This window comes from Apteryx mantelli, chromosome Z (genome assembly GCF_036417845.1).
Source record: "Apteryx mantelli isolate bAptMan1 chromosome Z, bAptMan1.hap1, whole genome shotgun sequence".
NCBI classification, from domain to species: Eukaryota; Metazoa; Chordata; class Aves; order Apterygiformes; family Apterygidae; genus Apteryx; species Apteryx mantelli.
Window position 1 is genome coordinate 17,172,885 of NC_090020.1, and position 21,937 is coordinate 17,194,821.

The window sequence follows — 21,937 nt, forward strand, 5'->3', positions numbered from 1 at the left end:
CAACAGCCCTATTAATGTCATTTGTGTTCATTGGGAAAGGAAGAAAATGGAAGTGAAGAAAAATGAAAAAAAAAGTGTTTGAATTTGACTGGAAATCAGTGTTCAAAAAATATTTGCTTTTTCTATGAAGTCTGTAATGCATAGAGTACAGAATTAAACGATAAAGTTTAAGAAATAAAACAAGTTCAGAATTGAGAAAATATGTTCAATTCTCTTTACATGTTGTCAGACAAAAAACAAGAAAAGCACATACAGAATCAGGTTTTGTATTTGAAGTTATTTATTGAAGAAAACATTAATATAGCAAATTGCCAAATAACTGAGTGATTAATACCTTGCTTAAAAAAAAAAAATTACACCAGCTAAAATATTAGCCTGTCACTTCTTTGTTATTTGACAAGAAATAAATGCAGTACTTACACTTTGCAATAAGTTTTCTAAACTCCATAAAATACTACAAGCCATATCAGATTCTTTCTGCAACTGTTCAAAGGCTGCAGTTACTCCTGTTCATCTTACAGAGCAAGTTACTTTTTATATACATTTGTCTGGAAACACTTAAAGAGGGAAACTGAAATTACATGTGGGACACCAAGAAGAAGAATGTGGTCAGTTTTGCTAATAATATAGGCAACAGTCTGCAATGAGATAGGAAGATAAGGTGCAGATGTGAACTAAAAATTAAGAAACTAAATTTAAATTTTGAAAACTAAAATTTAATACTAAAAAGTTAAGTTTATCTTTCTGGGTTTGCTATAGACAAAAGACACAGGACATTAAGATGTTGTTATGGCATCTGGTGTGTCATCTAACAAGGTTTCCCAGTCCTCGAGTCTTCTCTTTTGATTGTGTTTTGTCTTTGTTGCCTCCAGATGTGCTCCTTCTACTTTGAGACTGATCGTATCTTGCAACAGTGGATACACCATCCACAAACTTGGTCTTGTAGAGGACATTTGCATTGTTAAACATTCCATCCTTCAAGGATACCACAATAAACTAAAACAAACAAACAGAAATCTTAATAGAATAAATGCTGCAATTTGAATAAGGATTTTAAACAACAATTAAAAAGGCTTCAGAGAAAAGGATTCCTTTTACTTTACTTGGTGCTAATTCTTCAATATTCTGAACATAACTGAAACCACATCACAATGAGCTAGGCAGGTTAACATCTGCTATGGTTATCATATGTGTCTGTGGCCATATCCCAGAGCTTGGTCTCTTCATTCTGGGGTAAGTAACAACAAAATATGGAATGCCCTTTCTTGGAACAACAGTCATTGGAAAACACTGTCACCAGTTTTATAAGAATGCAGGATCCCTCAAAGTGCCAAAATGTCATTTAAATTATTTCACAATACTGGTAACAAGTGTTCCTACCACCAAATAGAAGTGAAGCACTACTTTTAATTCAGAGGAATGAATTTCTTCAATTCTGTAGATTTTTTGTGCTTATGCCACAGTGTTACAAAGATTCTTTCCATATGTGCCTGGCTTATTTCAACAGGGCCCAAAACAAAATAGTTAAATTCAGTTTGAAGATCTAACATAAAAAAAAAAAAAAGGAAAAAAGAAAAAAAAGAAAACTCAAAGTGTAGGTTATGCTTTAAATTGGTCATATCCCAGATACTCTTCCTATTACTACCTGTTTCTTTGCTGCTACAACAATTGCTTACAATAAAAGGTAAAATAAAAGGCAATGCTTAGAAGTTTCACTGCTATCACACCATCAGTGCAGCCTCCAGTCGAAATGACTTAGAAATACAAAATGTGTATCAGGAAGAAAATACCTAAACACCTAAGGCTCCCCAGTGGCAGACTGCCTCTGAAAATGAAATGCATATATAGATTGTCACAATAGTTTCAAGATCATACCTGGGAGTGTCTGAAATGAGTGTGTAGCATCTGCCCAATGTTCTGGGTATGAGAGAGATCAAGTGCTGCATCCACTTCATCCAGGATGTAAATTGGGGCAGGTTTGAAGAGAAGCATGGCTAAGATCAAAGACAAAGCCACCAGTGATCTAGTACAGAGAACAAGAAAATTATGTTTTGCCCTCTAGTTTAAAAGACTTTCTCTTATTGCTACGAGATGATTGTTTTAATAAGACACTCTCTCAAAAGCAGATTCATGCTGTGAGTTCTGGAGAGACAGAATAACAACTTCTGCCACAAGGTCCGATTTCAAAATCGGAAGACTTCTGCCAAAAATGGGATATGTTACTTTTTATCTTTTATCAGGAGACAAGGTTACTTAGATTATGATATTTAAGATCATGCTGTTATTTTACCTATTTTCAATTGTGAGCTTTACAGTACTGTTTCTAAAGCTTACGATTCTTGAAGTGTTCAGGATCTTTCTCTATTCTCCAGAAGATTCTTTATCTCTATTTTACCTCTTCTTAAATTCTATTTTTACTTTTTAATTTGTCAGATTTTCCTTAGAAGTTGCTGTACTCCTGACAAAAGAGCACATACCCTATATAGCAGCTGAAATCTCTCCTAAAGGTACTAGAGGGAAAAAAACGGGGAAAGTTTGTCACCATACTACTTTTGAATTCAGGAAGAACTTGTCTACATAGATAGTTGAGACTCTGACTCAAAGATGGAAACATTTAGCATCAGAACTAACTCCCTACTACCTAGAGTTAATGCAGTTTTTCCATCAGTCAATTCATTTTTGTCACTTCTCTGTGGAGTAAAATTTTTCTGTCCGTTATTATATGCTATACACTATAAGCAACACAATGTTCTAAGTCAAATTCCTTTTGTTTCTGCATGTCTCTCACAGGCAAGTATATTAGCACATTTAAACTGAACTAAATTAGCAATATTTTGAATATTAAATCAGATTGGTCAAGTCAGGGACTATCTCCTTCCAGGTAAAAATACTATACTTTAGAAAAGCAAAAATGAGTTAGTTGGATTTATCACATACATAACTGCAATGGAAAACAAAAACAAATTACCAACCTTTGACCTCCACTAAGTTCTGTTAAATTTTCCTTCCACATGTTTCCTAAGGCCACTCTGAACTCCAAACCATCTAAGACATTCTGACATTTAGTTGCTGCCAGCATAGCTTTGGCTCCCGGTAGTAGTGTTGAGAAAATTGAACCAAAGTCTTTGTTCACCTAGAAGTCAGACCATCACAGGTATTTGTAAAGGCTTTGAATCAAGACCTGTTGTATACTTCAAATGGTAAGCCACACTATGCTCTAGCTTTCTTGCCCCATTTAACCCAATCAGTTCTCATATCTGAGAAATTAGAGCATATTGGGAAGTGAGAAAATATTAGCATATGGAATCTTTTTTCTCTGTACTGAAAATAGAAGCAAGATCCAGGAATGTATGTAGGACACTTTAGACAGCATTTCAGAAGGATCAAATATAAGAAAAATTAGTGTGTTTTTCATTTCAACCAGGAAAATGGTTATGCCCTATCTCAGATTTATTAACTAGTAAATTAGAAGAACTATTAAAAGTATAAGCACCTTGTAAGAGGCATGCATGGGCATCCTCCCCCCCACCTTTTCCTCTCAGGAATACTTAAACAGTGGCCAAATAGCAGATATGATGTAGTTTTGTGAACCTAGATTACAAGTCCATAAGGCAAGAAACACACCTGAGAGAGTACTTTTTCACCACCCATGAAACTTTTAAATATAATTCAAAGATTAATGCTGAAAAAGATTTTGCAGTCAAGAGGTAAGACTGTCTTAGTGATATCTTGAGTACAGGCAGTAATAACTAAAACTGATACTTCAGTTGTGAGCAGTTTATGTTATTTGACTAGATATGCACCTAAAAAAAACTTCTCAAAGGCTGAGAACTTAGAATAGGGATAGCAGAACAGGATGTGTCAAAAAACCTCCCAGGTAGAAAGGATATTATACCAGGAAAAAATTTATATTTTTGATATAGTACATAACATGAGAAAGAGAACTAGTAAGAAGGTAGAGTGCTTAGATTATAGAAGCATAAATCAGCTGTTGATCTATTCCAGTATTACCTAGCCCACCAGGTACAGGAACCCTGGCCCAGGCCCACAGCCCCACATTGTTTGGGACTACTAAATAGTCATAGACCGAAAAGATTTTAACTCTGGACAAAGATATAAGTACACAGAAGAAAAAAAAAAAAGTTGGAGAAAACAGCAGTATGGTATCAGTCTATGTAAGAGGCAATGATTTCAGCATGCAGGTAGCTTAACCGTCCTTATATTTTTGTGGGCACTGAAAGTAAATGGTAAACTGATTTTGCAGGCCTGTTACCTTTACAGTTCGCAGACAGAATTCATTCTTTATTCTCAAAAGTGAGGGGAAAACACGGAGAAACAAAGCAGCTGTTTTGTAATTTAGATACTATGGAATGGAGACTAGTTCAGGAATGAGACATGAGGATATTTTCATAGAAACATTCAAAACATATTAGTCTATACTAACACTACACTAAGAGAAACTTGATTGTCAAGAGAAAATACATGCTAAATGTGAAAACTAAATTGAGTGGCATACCTTTTGCCAAGCAATGTATAAAGCTTCATTTTTCTTCTGGTCAAGCTCTTCAATAGTTGCAAGAATTTTAGACTTGTCATTCTCTACAATTCTTTTTTTCTTCATTAAGTCATTGTACTGGTGCAATGAGAAGACCGATTTCAGTGAACTCAGTACTCAAAATATTTTGTGCAAATCTCATTAAAACTATAGACAGTTGAACTGTGCATATGAAATAGCTATTATTCACAAAATTGAAATCACAAGCAAGCATTTAACTGTCGGCAGGATTCAGGTTTTAGGATATTATTTGTAATTTTTCAACAATTGGCAATGAGGAAGACTAACATTACTTTATGAAAGTTGCACTTCCTTTCCAATCTAGTCATGCTTCATTATAAAGTTTGCTTTCCACAAACAAAAGGATGCTTCTGGAGGCAAACAGGGAAAATGGACAAATTCTAGTCATGAAAAAGTAGTAAGGTTAAAATGTCAGTCAATTGACAGCTTTGATACAATCCTGGAATACCTTCAAGATAGAGATGAAAGGCTGCAGATCAGAAAACCATTCATTAAGTATGTAATTCTCAAATGCTATAATGGATACTATAACACTTGCCTAATGCTGCTGTTGCTGACTTAGAATGGACTGATGCAGGGGAAGGAATGAAATTAGTCTTTTTAACATCCAAAGTCAAGAAAGATTATGCCTAACCTAGATTACTAGTGCACAAACAGTTCAATCATGTAAAATTAGTATTAAAGACTTTACAAAAGGTGTCCTGCTATTACATGAAAATTTATTATTATTTCAGGGGATGTTCAGAAACAGAGCATATTGAAAATAAAGCTATATTATACATAACATGATACACCCAAGCTGCCCAATCTCTAAGCTTAAAGCACAGAACATTTACCCGCTCTTCTGCCTCAGAAAGCATATTCATAGCTCTCATGTTCACATTTCGTCCCAGCTGCTCTTTCTTCTCCTGCAGTTTCTGCAGCTTCTGACCAGCTTCTTTAGGACTGTTAGTTTTGAAGTCATAGGCTGTGTTTGGCTGACCAAAGAGTGGTTTCTCTGAAGCTATCCATTCATATTCTTTCAACATTTTGGCCACCTGCAAACATACAAGAAGTAGACGTGCTGAGGCTGTATTTTTTATATGAATTAAATAAATAAAAATCAGCATCCTAAAATTATGCTACAACATTAATTTTTTTAACCCAACGCAGCATATGTGGGTACCTTTACAAGGCTTCATTGATTTCCAAGACTGTAAGAGAATCAAAGTTTTAGGGGAGCTTTCACATATACTTGTCACATGTTACTTGGAACACTTGTTTTTCCATATTTGGATAAGATACTGCTACTGACTTTCTAGATTCGTTTTTTTAATTAGTACCTGATTGGTCAAAAAAAATCTGAGTTTTTTCATTGACTATCTTCCCACTTTGATCTGTTCTCTATTAGTCTGTACTCACAAGCTTTATTACACCACACAGATAAACTTGTACAATTTCCACCCCTCCTTTTTGCCTAAAAACTTTTCACCAAGATTTGTGAATATGACAGTACATATTACGAAAAAAGGCTATTTCCTTTACATGCTGTGAGGGAAATAAGCACTTTCATTTACTAGATGCAGGGAAAAGCACAATTTTGAAATACCTTAGCAGCAGCTTCAGCAGTCTCTTGCTCATGTTTGTTGATGTTATGTTCTAACGCTTCAACCTTAAGCTGCAATTCATTATTTTGTTCTCTGTATGTTACTGTCTCTGCAGATTTGGCTTTAATCTCTTTATCCTGTACAGCAATGATTTCCTTCTGCTTGGCCAGCTCCTTCTGGGCTTTCTCTACAGACTCCTGAAAAGAAAATGGGACTGCCATGCATTAGACCTCCTCTTTTTAAAAACTGGTGTCAGACACTTGCTAAGAAAAAGTGAATGACAGCAAGCAAGGGGAAGAATTCACAAGTGGTAATAAAGCTAAAGAATAACTACTTAGACTAAACGTAAAATGAGTGCTGGCAAAACAAACAAACAAAAAACCAACAACAAAATGCACACTATAATTTAAGCTTTAGGAGATGTTATCTTAAGTCACACCAAAGCTGAAAATAAAACCCATTCACTTTTACCTTGGTCTTGGATACCTCAGCTGCCATAGCATTAACCTGTTCCTGGAAGGATTTGATAGCTTCATCTGCAGCTTCCACCTGTTGTTTATAGGAGGACTGTTCTCGTTTTAGTTCTTCAAGTTCCAGAACTAATGCTTCAACTTCCTAAATAGATATGTTCAGAAGTACTAAGGTTATACTTAAATGGAAAGAACTAATGTTCAGTTTGATGTAGTAAATGCTGTAGAAGACACTACAGTATCTGTTCTTCAGAAGTGGAGTGATCTCACAAAAGAAGAATCAGCAATTTCTACATGTCAGTGACTACAAATTAATGTATTTTCTGAAATTGATAATACAAAAATTTAGAAGAATCAAGCTTTTGCAGCCCCTTTCTGCTTACTGCAACGGCTTTTCGCATTGTGAAATTGCTAACAAAAGCACAGGTTTTACCTGCTGCTTTTCTTTCATTTTTTTGCTTGAAGCATCCGCTTTTTTCTTTGTGTCATCTAGTTTCTGCTGGGCCTCTTTTAGTTCTTTTTCACGCTCTGCTTCTGCATTTTTCATTTTGTTCTCTAATACCTTGTATTTTTCTTCTGCTTTCTTTTGACTCTCTTTGGTTTTCCTTAATGTCTCTTCACACTGCTCTGAATCAAAAGGTACAGTACTGAAGTTGGACATTGTTCTCATCCTTAAGTTTACATACTGAACTCCAGCTGAAATAATCTTTCTCTACTAGAAAAAAGTGGTAAGTTTGCTAATTACTGCAGTCAGCTATTTTAATGATTCCTCTTTTAAGACAGCATATTAGTGTTACCATTTATTGTTAAGGCAGCAACTAGAAAACCATTCACTAAAGTTACTGAAAATAAGCTTTCCCTCCCCCCTTATTTATTTTTTTTAAACGCAGGGGCAAGTATACACCAAATCACACTATCAAGAATTATTCATCAAATGGCTACCAAATAAGATAACATCTCATCCTTAATATACTATCAGTTTTATTCCTTCTGTCAGTTTTTTTTTCCTTTAAACATTCACTTACTGCTGCATTTCCTTCCTTTTATATTCTTCCTTAGCTATATGAACAATAATTTTTCCCAGTGCTTTCTCGAACTATCTATACTGCAAACTTTTAAGTGTATACAAAACCAAAGATGGCGGGGGGGAGACGGGGGACAAAAAGCCACAACAACTTAGATTTGGGATTAAATCCATTACTAAACTTCCATGTCACACCATTTTTCTAGTTATTATAGAGCATATAAAACTCCAAATAAGGATATGAACTATACTACAAGAGAATGAGCTACTTTATCAGAATCTCCCCATATGCTAATTGATTATGATTTTGTATTTGTTATGTATTCCAAAATATATTAAGCTAATATTTTCAAAGCTAAAAATACATGCTTTCAAAAGCAAGTATTTTGCTAGAGAAACATCCAAACAATATCCATCTCATCTTCAGCAATTAGTTTCCAATTAAAAAATTAGAACACATTCGTCTCACCAATGGTTTTCTTCAGAGCATCCAGTTCTTCTTCTTGTTTGTGATAAGCACTTTGCTGAAGCTTGGTTTGCAATAGCTCTGCTTCTTCAGACTTCATTTCCCACTGCTGCTTCAGTTCACGGTACCTTTGAAGAGAGCAAGTGATATAGATTGCTGTTATGAAGGGTACTCAGCACTTCAGTTTCTATGTTGAAATACACAGATGTAGAAGTATTTATATTCCCATTCTAGCGTGAGACACAGTGATGCAGTGGATGACTGACAGCACTGAAGACTTAGCTTTTCCCAATTCCAAACTTCATTTGCAATCTGTAAGGACTATAAAGCAAATAAGTCTATATAGATAAAAGTCTGATATAGTTTCTTTAATGGCTGTCATGAAGTTTATAGGTATGTGCAATTCTAATTACTATACATGCAATCCATGGTTATGAAGCCCCAAAAAGGCATATAAGAACAAACAAATGCAACAGATGAATGGAGCCTGGCAACAATTCAGAGCTCATGTTTTTCAAACAGCAACATGATAGTTTTTCGATGGAAATATTAAAGAAAAATTACAAGCGAAACTAATTCCTTCCTTTTTGCCATATTTCTGAAAAATATTTATGATGACAAACTGAAAAATCTGAAACAATTTGAAAAATAAATCCAGCAAATAAATAGCTTATATAAAACATTATCTTTTAAAGGGATTTTATAGAACCCATCAAATATATGTTATTATCCATCTGTTAAAGAGATCTCCAGTAATTGATTAAAGCTGAAATCAAAACAGCTTAGATCAAATATACTTAAAATTATGTAATTTAAATCTTTACAACAGTATCAGTCAGATATTCCCCTCTTTCTTCCAAGAAACTATAATGATGCTAAAGTCAGAGCTATCAGAATCTGTAATTCTGGATGGGTGTTACAAAATATGACCAAAGCAGATCTATTCTTCTGTGTACTTAATGTGAGCTTTGGAAAACTTGAAGTGATTTCAAATAGACATCATTATGTGCTAATTTTTTTTTGTTGTTTAAATTATTGTTATCCAAAATTAAGCACGCTTGTTGGTTCCTTCACTTCCCATCTGTTCTACATATTAACTTCTCAAGAGGCCCTACACCCTCTAAAAATATTTCTTTAAATTATAGTCACATAAGAGAAATAACAGACATTTATATAAGGCAACCCTTACTTTTCAGCAACATTCTTTAGGCTTGCCAGCTCTTTTTCTACAGTTTCCAGTTCAGATTCCTTTGCTCTGAGTTCTACTTCAGTATCTTTCATTTCTTGAAGTTTAGACAAAATTGGTGCAGCTTGTGAGCACGCACCTGTTAATGCAGAAAAAAAGCAAAGTCAAGCTAGTTGGAATCAGTCTAGTAAATTCACCACCAGCAAATAATGAATTCTAAATGATAATGATGATGCAGGTTGCCGATTCATATTACTTACAAATGAAAACAATAAAACAGAAAAAAAGATGGGATAAAGTTACAATGGTTGTCAGTTGTGACAGACTACCTTTTATGGTCAAAGGTTACAGTTCTGCAAACTTTAAATACCACAAATGCATTTCTTGTGAAATAAACTAATTTTTCACACTTTCATTTACTTCATCAACAAGTGCTTGAACTCAAAGTATTTCTCCCCAGCCCTCTTTCAAGAACATTCTGCAGCCAAATAAGGTTTAAGTATTAAAAAAAAAAATCAAAACTTCTTTATGCAAACAAACATTTTGCCATTAATGTTCCTTTTTCTATTCTAATTGTATTCTGATTTCAGCTTAAAAAATTACACACCACGTCTTTGAGCAAAGAAATCAAATTATCCCAAGTATGAGTCTAACTACAATTTTACTGTTCATTTTTATAAAAAACATGCAGAACAGTAAGCAAGTCAACACAAACACAATATTATTATATGAATGAAAACAGCAGTTGCCTCCACTTAGAGTGCCCTGGGGGTCAAATGTATCTCCTTCAAGTGTAACACTTTTTGTCATTATCCTTTTGTCAAAGGTCACTCTCTTCGCATTGTCCATGTTATCACAGACCAGTGTTGTTCCAAACACATATTCCATTGCCTTCTGCAGTTCAGATTCATACCCAACCAGAGAAAGGGCCAAATGCAAGTTATCACTGCCAACCTAGAAATTGAAAGAAATGAAAGTAGTATGTCTGAAACTGTAAATTTTTCAAATTCCATTTCTGGCATCTCTTGATAAAGATGCTTATTAGGAACATTGTCATTTTAAAACAAAACTTCGATTAAAGATGGAATAATAATTCAATTGAACATTGCATAGCTCAAGGATTACAAAGGAAACAATAAAATCAAGATACCCTCAAACCCCAAAGAAATTCTTATTAATGTACAATTACAAAGGCCAGGTTTTTAGCTATAAACAAATAAATGGCATTCAAGCAAAATAATGCATTTATTTACATACCAAGCTTTTGGCCAGCTTGACAGTTTCTTGTCCAACACACCTGGCTGAAATTCTGTTTAGTGGAATGATAGTGTATCGCCTCTTTAGTTCACCCTTTTCTAAAAGTTTTTTACCAGTAACCTAGAATGAAAAGAGTTATAGAGCATACGTGAATATATAATTGATTTTGAAAATTAAGACTATAAGAAATTGTAATAGGAATAATTCAGATTTACTATTGGTAACAACTGTGCATGTCTCCATTGATCTAATTTAAGCATCTACACTGACTCAAATTACTCTTAAGCAATCAGTCATACAACACAGGATTTCTAACACTGAATCACATGACCTAATCTCAATATTTAGACTTCTGTATTAAAGTAATAAACATACCTCTGTGTCCACAACAACATTATAGAGTTTTCCTCCAGCCACCACTTCCAGGGCTTTTGCTGTGGATATGTCTTTCACAATGATAAGAGATGCAACAAGGCCTTTTACGTGGTTTGGATTCCAATTTTTTTCTGGATCTCTTAAAATAAATTACAATTATGATATCACAGGTATGATCCTCTTCCCCATTTCTTAAAAAATTATTAAAAAGTCATATTACTTATTATAGCGGTATAAGAGACTTTAAATTCTATGAGGAAAAAAAAAACCCAAAATGATTAAATTAAGTATTTCCGAGCAAAAGGGTTCCCAATGAAGTGTCAGTTACAAAGTCAATAGAAAAAGATCTTTCTTGATTTTGGTATCAATTTGTTCAAACAGATTTCATTTGATTTGTTCAATTAGTCCTATAATACGCCAGTACAACTACATGAATATGCAAATTCAGCCTGATTTTTACACAAGCATGTAACTTCAGGGATATGCATGTTTTTGATTGGCAAAGAAAGATACAATGTTGAATTCCACAAAGTAAGTCTATTTATAGTCATTAGGGAGGGCTCTGAAAAGTAATGGTTACATATTTTTGCAGTGAAAACTGATACTGTAGTTTTATGTTAAAAAAAAAAAGAAAAAAGCGTAATTCATTACAGGTGCTGAACTTGAGCTATGGTTTGCAAACACCACCTTACAAAATTTTCAATTCAAATGATTTTGATAAAACTGTAATTTAAAACTATCATTTTCCCTGCTGCTCATTAATTCAGCTAACATTTTCTGACTTTTTTTTCCCCCCCTCTACACTTGCCTCCAGTAAGATGACCAGCATCCACAGACAAAAGAAAAACCAACAGCTAACAGATCAATGGAATTATCTTAAGTCACACAATCCATGCATAAAATGCCCTAGGAAACACTTTTAAATGTGTTTTAGGATCACTCAGACCTTACTTGTATTCAAAATGCAGATTGGGAAACCTGGCCATTAAGCCTTCATATAATTCTCTCAGCCGACTGATATCACGAGTCAACTCCTTCTTTTTCGCTAAAAGTGTTTCTTCTTTTATGTCTAAGAGTTGAACAAAAACAGTCCACTGAGTATCCAGAGCACAGATATGAAGCAGATTAAAAAGTGGTATGCTACACTGATTATCTACATATATACAGAAGATACTTAATGGAAAGGACTTTTAAATTATTTTTTAATTTCCAGTTTAGTCAAAATATTAACACCAACACATTATGAAACACACAGAAAAGACAGTCTCATATGCTTCTTTTAATGTCATTTTAGACATCAAGTGATACTTTGGGGTAGGATAACTTCAACTTCCGCAAAAAATGTTACATTGAATGAGAAACAAACCTTTACTAAGAGTTTTAAGTGGGGAAAGAAAATCTAAAACTCTAGATTTCTTCTAAATTTAAACTCAAACTTCAAAAGTGTTGACCTAAAATTTAAACTAGTTTGATTTTATAAACTATTTTCTGTAGAAGGTAAAAGATTTGCAGCATTTTTATCAGAGAAATTTCCCTGGACATGAAAGCAGTATACCTGCTCTTATAGATCCTTGTATATTTCTTTCCAGATTCCCCCTAAGTTATGCCCTTAAAGTTTGTACAAACCTTCATAGTTCAGCTTCTTCATTTCATTTTCAAGTTTTTCTTTCATTTTTCTTACAGCTTCAAATGCTTCTTGGTCTTTCTTGTAGCCCCCATCCATCTTTTTAACTTCAGCTTGTTTTGTCTTTAATTCCTTTTGCGCATATTTCAACTTCATTTCAGCCTATTACGGAATAAGGGAACATAGAACCAGAAGTGCTTCAAACAATCTTGTCAGTGCATATTTAGAATGCTTGCACTAATTTGGTGCTTACATAGCTTGTGAAGCTTCCCACTGTTTGCAGAAATGCAAAAGACAGCCCTGGCCTTTGAAAAGAAGAGCATGGGTGACTTGGAAATAAAAACATAAGTCACTTATTTGGATACTGTAGCTCATATTATGAGATGAATATAGTGTCCACACAAGAGAAGAAACAGGGTAAAACGGTGCGAGACAAAGCGGTTGTCCTCATCTTTCCAAAGGAAGGATTTTTTTTTTTTTTTAATGTGACAGGGAAGGTTCACTTTTAACTTTGAAAATTTAAATTCCTCAGTGAGAACTACTACAGCAAAATTTTCATGCCATTCATATTTTCTCTTAAGTTATCTGTTTTAACTATGTGAATAGCACATAATTTAACTGAGTAGAAAACAGTTCCTTCTGAACTCTCTGTTCAGTGTCTCAGGCAAGTTTATTCCGAGTCCATTAATTTTACTGTAGAAATAAATTAATATGAAGGCACATCGTGGGTAGTTGTGTTAATTTCTTCATATCTAATACTGTCAGTAACTTGAGTAACATTAATCTTCCTTTATATCTCAAACGCCAAATTCTGTATTTTCTCATGGCAACGCTATGTGACTTTTCCTATTTATCTGTATCCTTGCAAGGATTTTTTGACAATGTTTCATCAAAGAAGTCACCTTAATGCATATGTCAACCTACACAATTTCCTGCATAGGTATTCTGCAAGTATCTTTTCATAAGCCTTCCTTCAACAGTATTCTATTTGATTTTCAGACAAGTTTCAAGAGAAGCAGAAAGGCTGTCTGAGACAGGCAGAGCTTTGATTCTTACCTGTTTGGCCTCTGTTACGGCTTTGCTGATTTCATTTTTGCACGTCAGCATCTGTCCGGCAAGAGTAGCTTCTTCACCATCGTCATTGCTGGACAGGCCGGCAGACATAGCATTAAAACGTTTTTGTGCTACAGCTAAAGCATCTGCATCTTTTTTACTTGCTTCCTGTAAAGCATTTAGTTCTTCCTGTATTTTCTTTACTTCTTTCTCCTTTGACGCTAATGCTTTAGAATCCTTTAGTAAAATGGAGAGGAACAACAATAAAAGTGAAAGAAGAGATCAACTAGAGTCCCATTAACTTTAAGTCTATGTTGTTTAGAAGTGGAGCTATGAATAGTTTTGTTAACTAGATTTCTATGACACTTTGTCAGATTGTGCAAAGACAGATTGTAAAATCACATTTTCAAGCATGTACCTGCCCTGTCAACACACTGAAGACTTGCGGAAAGAGAAGAAATATAGAAAGTGATGGCAACTGCCCAAGAACTAGCAAAAAGAGCCCTTTCTTCCTAATATCCAACAAGAAAAATTTTCTTTAATGTTACTCTTGCATTAAAAACATTAACTTCAAGAATATGAAACCTGGAATTTTTTTCCTTTAATGTTAAGATCACCACATTTCCAGAGTGCAAAACATTTTAAATGTTATTGGGATCCATCCTGAGGTTTAGGAGAAAACTGACAAGAGCCAAGAGTTGTACTTTCTTCACCACCCTCCCACCCTGGCTTTTGTTTGTAATGGGAACCTACTATCTACACCATACACAAATCAGACAGTGCCCTCAGCATTTGTTTCTGCTTTCCTGATGTAATTCTTGCTGACCAACTTTGAAAAGGTAGGATAAGAACTTTTTTGCATCCTTGAATCTAAAGAACTTATTTTGTGTTTAAAAAGAAAAATCATATACAAAGGTCTTACCTCCTCCATATTTTTTAATAGTTCTTTGCGTTTATTTTCTTCACTTTTTAAGTTTTGCTTCTTGAGATCAAGAGCACTTTGTGCTCTAGTATCAACTCTCTGAATTTCTGAAAGAGCACCTTCTAATGAACGGAGTGTACCACCAAATTCCTATAATTGGAAGCAAAAGAAATTTAATCCAGCCTAAGAGCAGCCGACATAATATTTGTAATATTTCACCACCTGTTCACAGTTATGTTCAGACATAAGAAGACAAACATCTGATCAGGCTGGGCAGGCAACAGATTCCAAGGCAAACCAGTCAAAAATGTCCCTTCCTCAGCCGGAAGTCTAAGTTAACCTGAAGCTGTTATGGCAGCACAACATCAGTTATTACAGGGCACTGGCCCTGTATAAAATGTGCATTTAGGCATTTAAAGGCCCATGAGCCATCCTGTATCCAAACAATTCTGCTGCCCCAAAACTAGAGTTCAGTATTGATTTCTTTGATGAACAAATTTTGTTTTTAAATTATATATTTGAGACACCAACAAAAGGAAAAAAACTCTGGCAAAGTTCATCACTGAATGTACAGAGTGCAAATGAGGAAAAAATGGTTTCTATTATTCATTATTTATGGGAATTGGAAGTAAAGCATTTCAGTCAAAAATGAAATTGCTAAATGGATGTCTTTTAGACAACGGCTATACATAATAAAAAAGAACATAAAAATTCATATAATCTGGAAAAATTTCTCTCATATAGTTCCTAGAATTAACATACTTGGACAAGTGCACGCCTGCTTTCCCACATACCTTATCCCTTATCTTCTCCATTTCTGCTATTTCTTCATTAAGTTGTCTCACTTTCTTTTCATTTTCAGCTATCGATTCCTGAAGCTTCTCTATATTAGCCTGCATTTCCTTTAATGCATCAGCAGAGCGTACCTTTGTCTCTTCAGCCAGAACAAATTGATAAGCAATATACAGACGGCTTAAATGCTCTATTGCTCGTGTTACTTTTTGGTACTCTAGATAGGATGATCGTTCCTGAAAAGAAAAGTCATTAATAATAATAATAATGAAATTAAAACAATATTAACTAAGACCATTATAGAAAGCTTCTAAGTAATTCTATGCCATTATTATTTGTTACATCAAAGTATTTCTAATGCTATTATTTGTTATATACACAAGAATAAGAATGACCAGTTTTCATGTTTTGCAGAATGTTTGTCAATAACTGGTAAGAGAGGAAGGATTCTCCGTGTTCAAGAATATATTTACAGTATTGTACATCACAGGCCTGCTTAGGAAGATCTTGGATAAAACAATGCTCATACAATTGACTGTAAAGTGAAAATATCACCTGGAGGCATTTCTTTAATAACAAAGACACTTTTTATTTACTATTTTTACCTACTTCTCTTTGTTTTCTTCCTTCTCCCTACATTCCCTTCCAGAATTTCTTTCAAGCCCTGAATGTCACATCTTCTGTATTTGGTCAGAAGATAAATTTTTAGATCACTTAAAGGATTTCATAAAGCTTGAGAACACATTATTGTTTTAGCCACTACACACTAGCTCAAAGCAATTACAACTATTTTTTCAGTACTTTAAGGCCTTTGCCACACTTCTAATTTTTAGTACCTCTTTCAGTTTCTGTAAAGTTGGAGTGATCTCCTCCTCTAAGATCTGAAACAGAGACAGGACACATTTACTTTCAGATTTTTAAAATTCTTATATCTTTAAGCATGAATACCTAGTTGCAGATACAGAAATGAAATATTCTGTAAATTAAAAACATGCTAGACTAGTTATTTTATTATCTTTAAGAACAGTAAAATAAAGTATACTTTCAACACATAGTACCGTTTGAATTTCTTTCAGTTTGGCTTCCTTTTTCTCTATGGTTTTCTGGGCAGCTATTTTCTTGCATTCATACATCCTAGTGCCAGCTGCTTCTTCAATCATTGCTAAAATCTAAAATAAAACAACGTTACAGAAACGTGATTTTTTTTCTTATCAAGTAAAATATGATAAGCTCAAAACTGAGTTGAACAGCTTATGTTATCCAACTTTTTCAAAATATTAATTCTTGTCAATCAAAATAAATCAGTAAAATTTGAGGAAAAACAACTACCACAACATTCTTACCTCTGGTGGTTTCATATTTAGAACTTTGGTAATTCGTCCCTGGTGATAAAAAAAATGAAACGAGAATGGTGTTTGTGGACCAGGCTGTAGTATAAAACATTCACTTTTACACACTGTATTACAAGCTCAAACATATTTTATTTTTTTGCTATAATGATAATCTAGTTTTGCTTCTATTACTTTGTTTTTGAAAGTTCAAACGAATATATGAGTCACTCCTTCAGCTGGTAAGCTTGAAATTGCCCTTATAGATTATCTTAAGCTCTTATTCCAAATCCCTGTTTATATTCTAATAAAGCAGTACTATGCTTACTGACTTGCTGATCTTGAATAAGCTCTTAATCACAAACTGTTTTTGGAGACTTAGTTCATATGCCACTAGGGGGAAGCGTCTGTGTAAATGGAAGCAGAACTGTTCTTGCTACAGGAAATTGGGACAATTCTATTTGAAACAGTAAATCCTGTTCTCTTTTAGTTCCTTGTCCCTCTATTGATGTTTATGAGGGTCTTTTCAATTGGCCAGCCCTATTCTTTGTTAACGGCAACTTAAGAAAACATATCAATTCTGTACAAAACATTGTCCTACATGGAACATACATAATGGAAAAAAAAACCCAACAACTTTGGCTTTTAATGCAATAATAAGAGCAACATGTAGCTGTAAGAGAGGCAAAAAGGGAAACAAAATTGCTATTGGCATCAAAAGATGGGTTAAGAATAACACCTTTAGACACTAATAAGCTATGCATGATATTAATGCAGACATGTATTTTTTTAAAAAGTCTGAAGGGAGAGCTGAAAATTACATTTTATGGTCAAACTAGCTCAGCTGTACAGCAAACCTTAACTACTGAATACACATTTATTGTTTTTACCTGATCAGAACCTGCTTTTCTCTGATTATGAAATGTTCTTCCACTATCTCTCCTTCCCCAAATTTTGCATGATTTCTATTCTTTTTGGATTTTAGAAAGATGTGCACAATACCTGCATAATGAGGAAGTGAGGATTATTGACATTGAGTCCAACAGAACAGAAGAGATCCTGCACACGAGTGTTGGTAGCATTTACACCATTGATAAGATACTTATTTCTACCTCCAATGACAACCTGGATATAGAAAAGGGAAGAAACAAGTGATTCAAAAAATGGCTTGATATTGTGAATGAGATATAGTATAAGCTGTAATGAACTACAAGAACCAAAACCTGAGCAAATCCTAGCTATGCATATACATATATAAAAGCATACCATGTAGAAGAGAACAGATTCTATTAGTCTGGAGAGATATTTAAAATACCTGATTTAAAAGTGAGAGAGATTAGTCATTGAGGTCATTAATTTTATTCTTGATTGAAAAAACCCTCCAAATTTCACAAAATGTCACAACTTTTTACCTGGATGACCTCTTCATCAGAAAGGTAAAGGTTTCTATGATCTTGGAAAACAAATTTAACATACAGTTCACAAACTAAGAGGGGAAAAAAAATGAAAGCAGAAGAGAAAAAAATATATAGAATAAAAAGTTATAACTTGCTTCAGGAACTTTATGTTTCTATGTAAGTGCAAGGAAAAATTATTGATCTAATACATATAAAATTGGAATTACTAAGGCAATTAATATTACCTAGTACACTGGATCCACTTCAACAGTTTCTGTTACTAACTTCACTGTAGAAGCATTGCTTTAATTGCAAAAAACTCAGGGATTTAAAATAAATAACTTTCTTGAAAGTCACTCTGTTGAGAATGTTAGAAACGTATACAGGTTTCTGAACAAATACAGACTTACCTGCCTAGTGACAGTAATCTCATCATTAGCTTCAAATCCCAGTGGACTTTGTTTCTTGTCAGAATTATCAAAGGTGATAGAAACAGTTGCTTTAGTAATTCCAGCTTGACCATTTTTATAAACTAGATCTTGCAAGTTGGCAGCTCGCACCTAAATATATTGAACAGATCTAGGCATTATTTTTCATTTTTTAAAAACACAATCATTGTACAGCTTCAGTGTGCTAGTGGTGTAGGTTCTGGAAAAAATGAATGGAAAAAAAAATCAGAACTGTAATGCTGAAGATTTAGGAGATCAGGAGGAGACTGAGATGTGAGAGTTGCATGATGCTAGTGCTGTAAAACCACAGGCATAGTGTGCCAGTCTAGTTTTAGTGAGCCAGCTATTTGTTTCTGCATGAGATTCCTGGCAAAAGCCTGAATGCCTATTAAAAAAAAAAAAAATCCATATGACTAGTTCAGTCACCAGTACCTTTACTTAAAAAGCATTTATTATTCATGATGCGCTCACAGGGAATTGAATCAGAAAACATTCCTTGCACTTCTGCTAGATTTCCCTAGAACTCCAGAGGAAAACAAAACAAAACAACAACAACCCACAACTTGCCCCAAAACAGTGATTCAAATTTACCTCAGAATACAGCCTTACATAAATAATAAAGCAAACATCTTTTAAATATCAGGTATTCCAAGAAGAACTGCTTTTTGTTTTTTCTGATGAAGCAGTTAGTTAAATTTTAAGACCTGCTTGAAAAGTACAAAAGTTTATTACAAATAAACAAGTTTGGACCTTTAGCTATTAAAGAACTCCATCTTCAGGCTGATTCCTTATAACTGGGTATTTTTATTCTAATGTTCTAAGTTGCATACTTTATGCTGTTGTATTATATGGACGAAGTTGTAGTTCAAACTTAATACAAAAGTAAGCAGTGATGATAAAATTCAGCTTTGTGTATTGAAAAACCTGAATAAACCAACCCAACTTTTTGAAAGAAATACCACAGCAGGTCTTCCAACAGAGATTACTCAAGAGAATAATAAGATAAGAAAAGTCACTGACAGAAGAAAGACAAACCCACCACCGTCTCTTTACCTGAGATAGGTTGGTGATGCCCAACAGGAAACAGATAGAGTCCAAGATGTTGGACTTGCCACTGCCATTCAAGCCAGTAATGGCATTGAATAATGGATCAAAACCATTGATTTCTGTCCTCTGAGCATAGGACTTAAATCCTTCAACAATAATTGTTTTGATGTGCATCTTTCTGTGTCCCTAAAGGACCAGGCCAAGTGTTCCTCCAAGGAGCAAGAAGAGAGGTCTTTGCACTGTAATCCTGCATATTTCAAAATAAGCAAGAGAAGAAAACAAATCATATCTCATGCCTAAAAAAATAGCCAAATGTCTGAGCAAAGAGGATGCCTGGAAATGACATGTGATTTTCTGCATATAAGTCCCCCCCCCCCTTTTTTTTTTTTGTTTTAAAAGGTGGACCTCTGGTTCAGGATGCATCCCGATAATAAATTGTACTTTAAGGTGTCTAAGTAACATGATTTTACTCAATTTTCATCATGGTATTTGTACGAACACCGTGGGACGAGAGTTTTCTCACAAAGTTGGGCGTTACTTCATCATCCAAAGAAGAGAAAGGGAAGCCTAGGAGCTTTCAGAAGCCGACAGAATGGGAGCATCCCTTTTAAACGGGGCAGCGCTGAGGTCGCAGCCTGCAGGGCTCTTACCAGCACCCAGCCCCACCGCAGCTCCGCGCGCCGCTCTCCGCACCAGCCCAGAGAACTGAAGCCCAGGAGCAAATAAATAGACAAAAAAATCAAGGACCACGACACCCGCCTCGTCTCTGAAGTGCCGCGAACACAGCCCCGTCGCTATCACCGCCCTCCCGCCCCTGTCGGGCATGCGGCCGTGCCTGCTCCCATCTTCTCGCCGGTGGGGCCGGGGTTCCCCACAGCCCCGCCGCGGCCACTCCCGCGCGGGCCCTCGCTGGCGGCTCTGAGGGCTAGAGGAAGCCGGTCCCCCGCGCAGCGGCCGCAGGGAGGGGGCAAGCAGCGCCCCCGCCCGCCCCGGTCTCCGGTGGCTCACCGTGCTCAACGCTCCCAACGGCTCGCAGGGCGCCCAACGGCTCGCAGGGCTCGAATTTTGGCGCCGAAAGAATGGGCCCGTTGGCGGCTGCCCCGTGCGCTGCCTGTCTCGAGCGGCCCTGCTCGCCTAGTCTCTCTCTGCAGGCGGCAAAGCAGAGAGACTAGGTCGCATCCTTACCGCAAAGAAGCAACGAGCGTCTCCAGAAACGAGGGTCTCGGCGTTGGGGGGTGGCGCGCACGGTCAGGTCAGGGCAGGCAATCTCGAGGGCGAGCGGGAGAGTCGGCACCCTGGCGAAGGCCCCCTCCAGGCGGCGGGGCGGGGCGGGGCGGGGCGCCGTTACGCGCCTGAGGCGGGCGACGGCGGCGGTGGATCCACGTCCGCGTCCGCCTCCGGTCCCGATGGGCGGGCGCTGCCTTGGGGATGAGTGAAAAATACTTGCGGGAGCACGACTGCCTGCTGACTAGGGAGTCGGTACGAGCCTGTTTGTTCAAGGTGATGCCTTTGTTTGGGGGTTTTTAGGTATGATGTGCCCCCCCAACCCCCCCCAGATTGCCTGTTCGGATTTGAAAAAGACTGCCTATGCAAGCAGAGTAGGCGAGCAGCCTCTATGGCGCCATCCTAGCTATGGCGACGGAAATAGTAATACTGAACCCTGAAAAACATGCCACTCTGAACAAAATGAGGCGGATACGTGTGTAGGCAGTAGCTACTGTGCAGACCTTAAAGGAAAAATAGAAAAATTAGCTGATGATTTTTTTTTCTCACAATATGGAGATTTTGAGACTAGGTAGGTTCCTAAATGAAATGAACACAAAGCAAACTCTTAAAATACAGAGATAATGAGTTTGGGAGTTAATTTCAAAAAGCTATTCGCTCTTCAAGTGAAACTTAATAAGAACATGGAAGACTGGTAGTTGATTTACCAGCAGCTGTGAAAAGGCAGAACCAAACAAATACTGTTATGTTAAAGTTGAATGTATATTTCTGATACTTAAAACTTCAGAATTACAATATAGTTTTTTGTGTAAGTAAAGGAAGGTATTAGTAACCCATATTTGCAATAGAGGGCTAATGCAGGAGCAGTTGGTTGTGATGCCAGAATAACTGAAAAACTGTCAAAATGAAGAAAGTTCAGTTCTGTTCCTCTAAAAAAAGGAAGATGCCTATTTAACTAATTTGCTGCGATTTACAGAGCTATTTTCATTTCGGAGAATGAAGAAAGGAGCCTATTCAAAAAAAAACTTTCAAGCTGTGTTTCATTTAAAGAATAATAGGTGTCCAAAGCTTCATTGCTCAAAGCAAATAAATACTTAGACCAACTGAATGAATTTATTTTTTCCTCACATGGCTGATTATGCTGTATGCTTAAATCAGTAC

General features: G+C 35.8%; 1 protein-coding gene across 1 annotated transcript; it reads right to left on the reverse strand.

Moving 5' to 3' along the window:
- Positions 1 to 268: 268 nt before the first annotated feature.
- On the reverse strand, positions 269 to 20,590 carry SMC2 (structural maintenance of chromosomes 2). Its single transcript, XM_067316012.1, has 25 exons — positions 20,561 to 20,590; positions 19,559 to 19,799; positions 18,467 to 18,616; positions 17,662 to 17,784; positions 16,675 to 16,713; positions 16,390 to 16,500; positions 16,168 to 16,212; positions 15,334 to 15,567; positions 14,540 to 14,689; positions 13,621 to 13,854; positions 12,567 to 12,726; positions 11,892 to 12,009; positions 10,941 to 11,079; positions 10,566 to 10,685; positions 10,058 to 10,262; positions 9,312 to 9,447; positions 8,126 to 8,250; positions 7,066 to 7,259; positions 6,634 to 6,777; positions 6,165 to 6,359; positions 5,413 to 5,613; positions 4,517 to 4,633; positions 2,973 to 3,133; positions 1,876 to 2,023; positions 269 to 996 (listed from the first exon to the last, which is right to left on the reverse strand). The coding sequence occupies exons 2-25, from the start codon at positions 19,724 to 19,726 to the stop codon at positions 805 to 807; spliced, it is 3,609 nt and encodes a 1,202-aa protein (XP_067172113.1). The 5' UTR covers positions 19,727 to 19,799; positions 20,561 to 20,590; the 3' UTR covers positions 269 to 804.
- Between the last annotated feature and the right edge of the window lie 1,347 nt (positions 20,591 to 21,937).

What these genes read in the sequence shown, in the direction of transcription:
- SMC2 (XM_067316012.1), bottom strand. Translation starts at nt 19,726, where the DNA reads ATGCACATCAAAACAATTATTGTTGAAGGATTTAAGTCCTATGCTCAG. An exon ending in TAAATATGAAACCACCAGAG is followed by an intron (nt 16,501 to 16,674) that starts GTAAGAATGTTG and finishes GTTTTATTTTAG; the next exon opens with ATTTTAGCAATGATTGAAGA. An exon ending in CTGCTGAAGCTGCTGCTAAG is followed by an intron (nt 5,614 to 6,164) that starts GTATTTCAAAAT and finishes GTATGTTTGCAG; the next exon opens with GTGGCCAAAATGTTGAAAGA.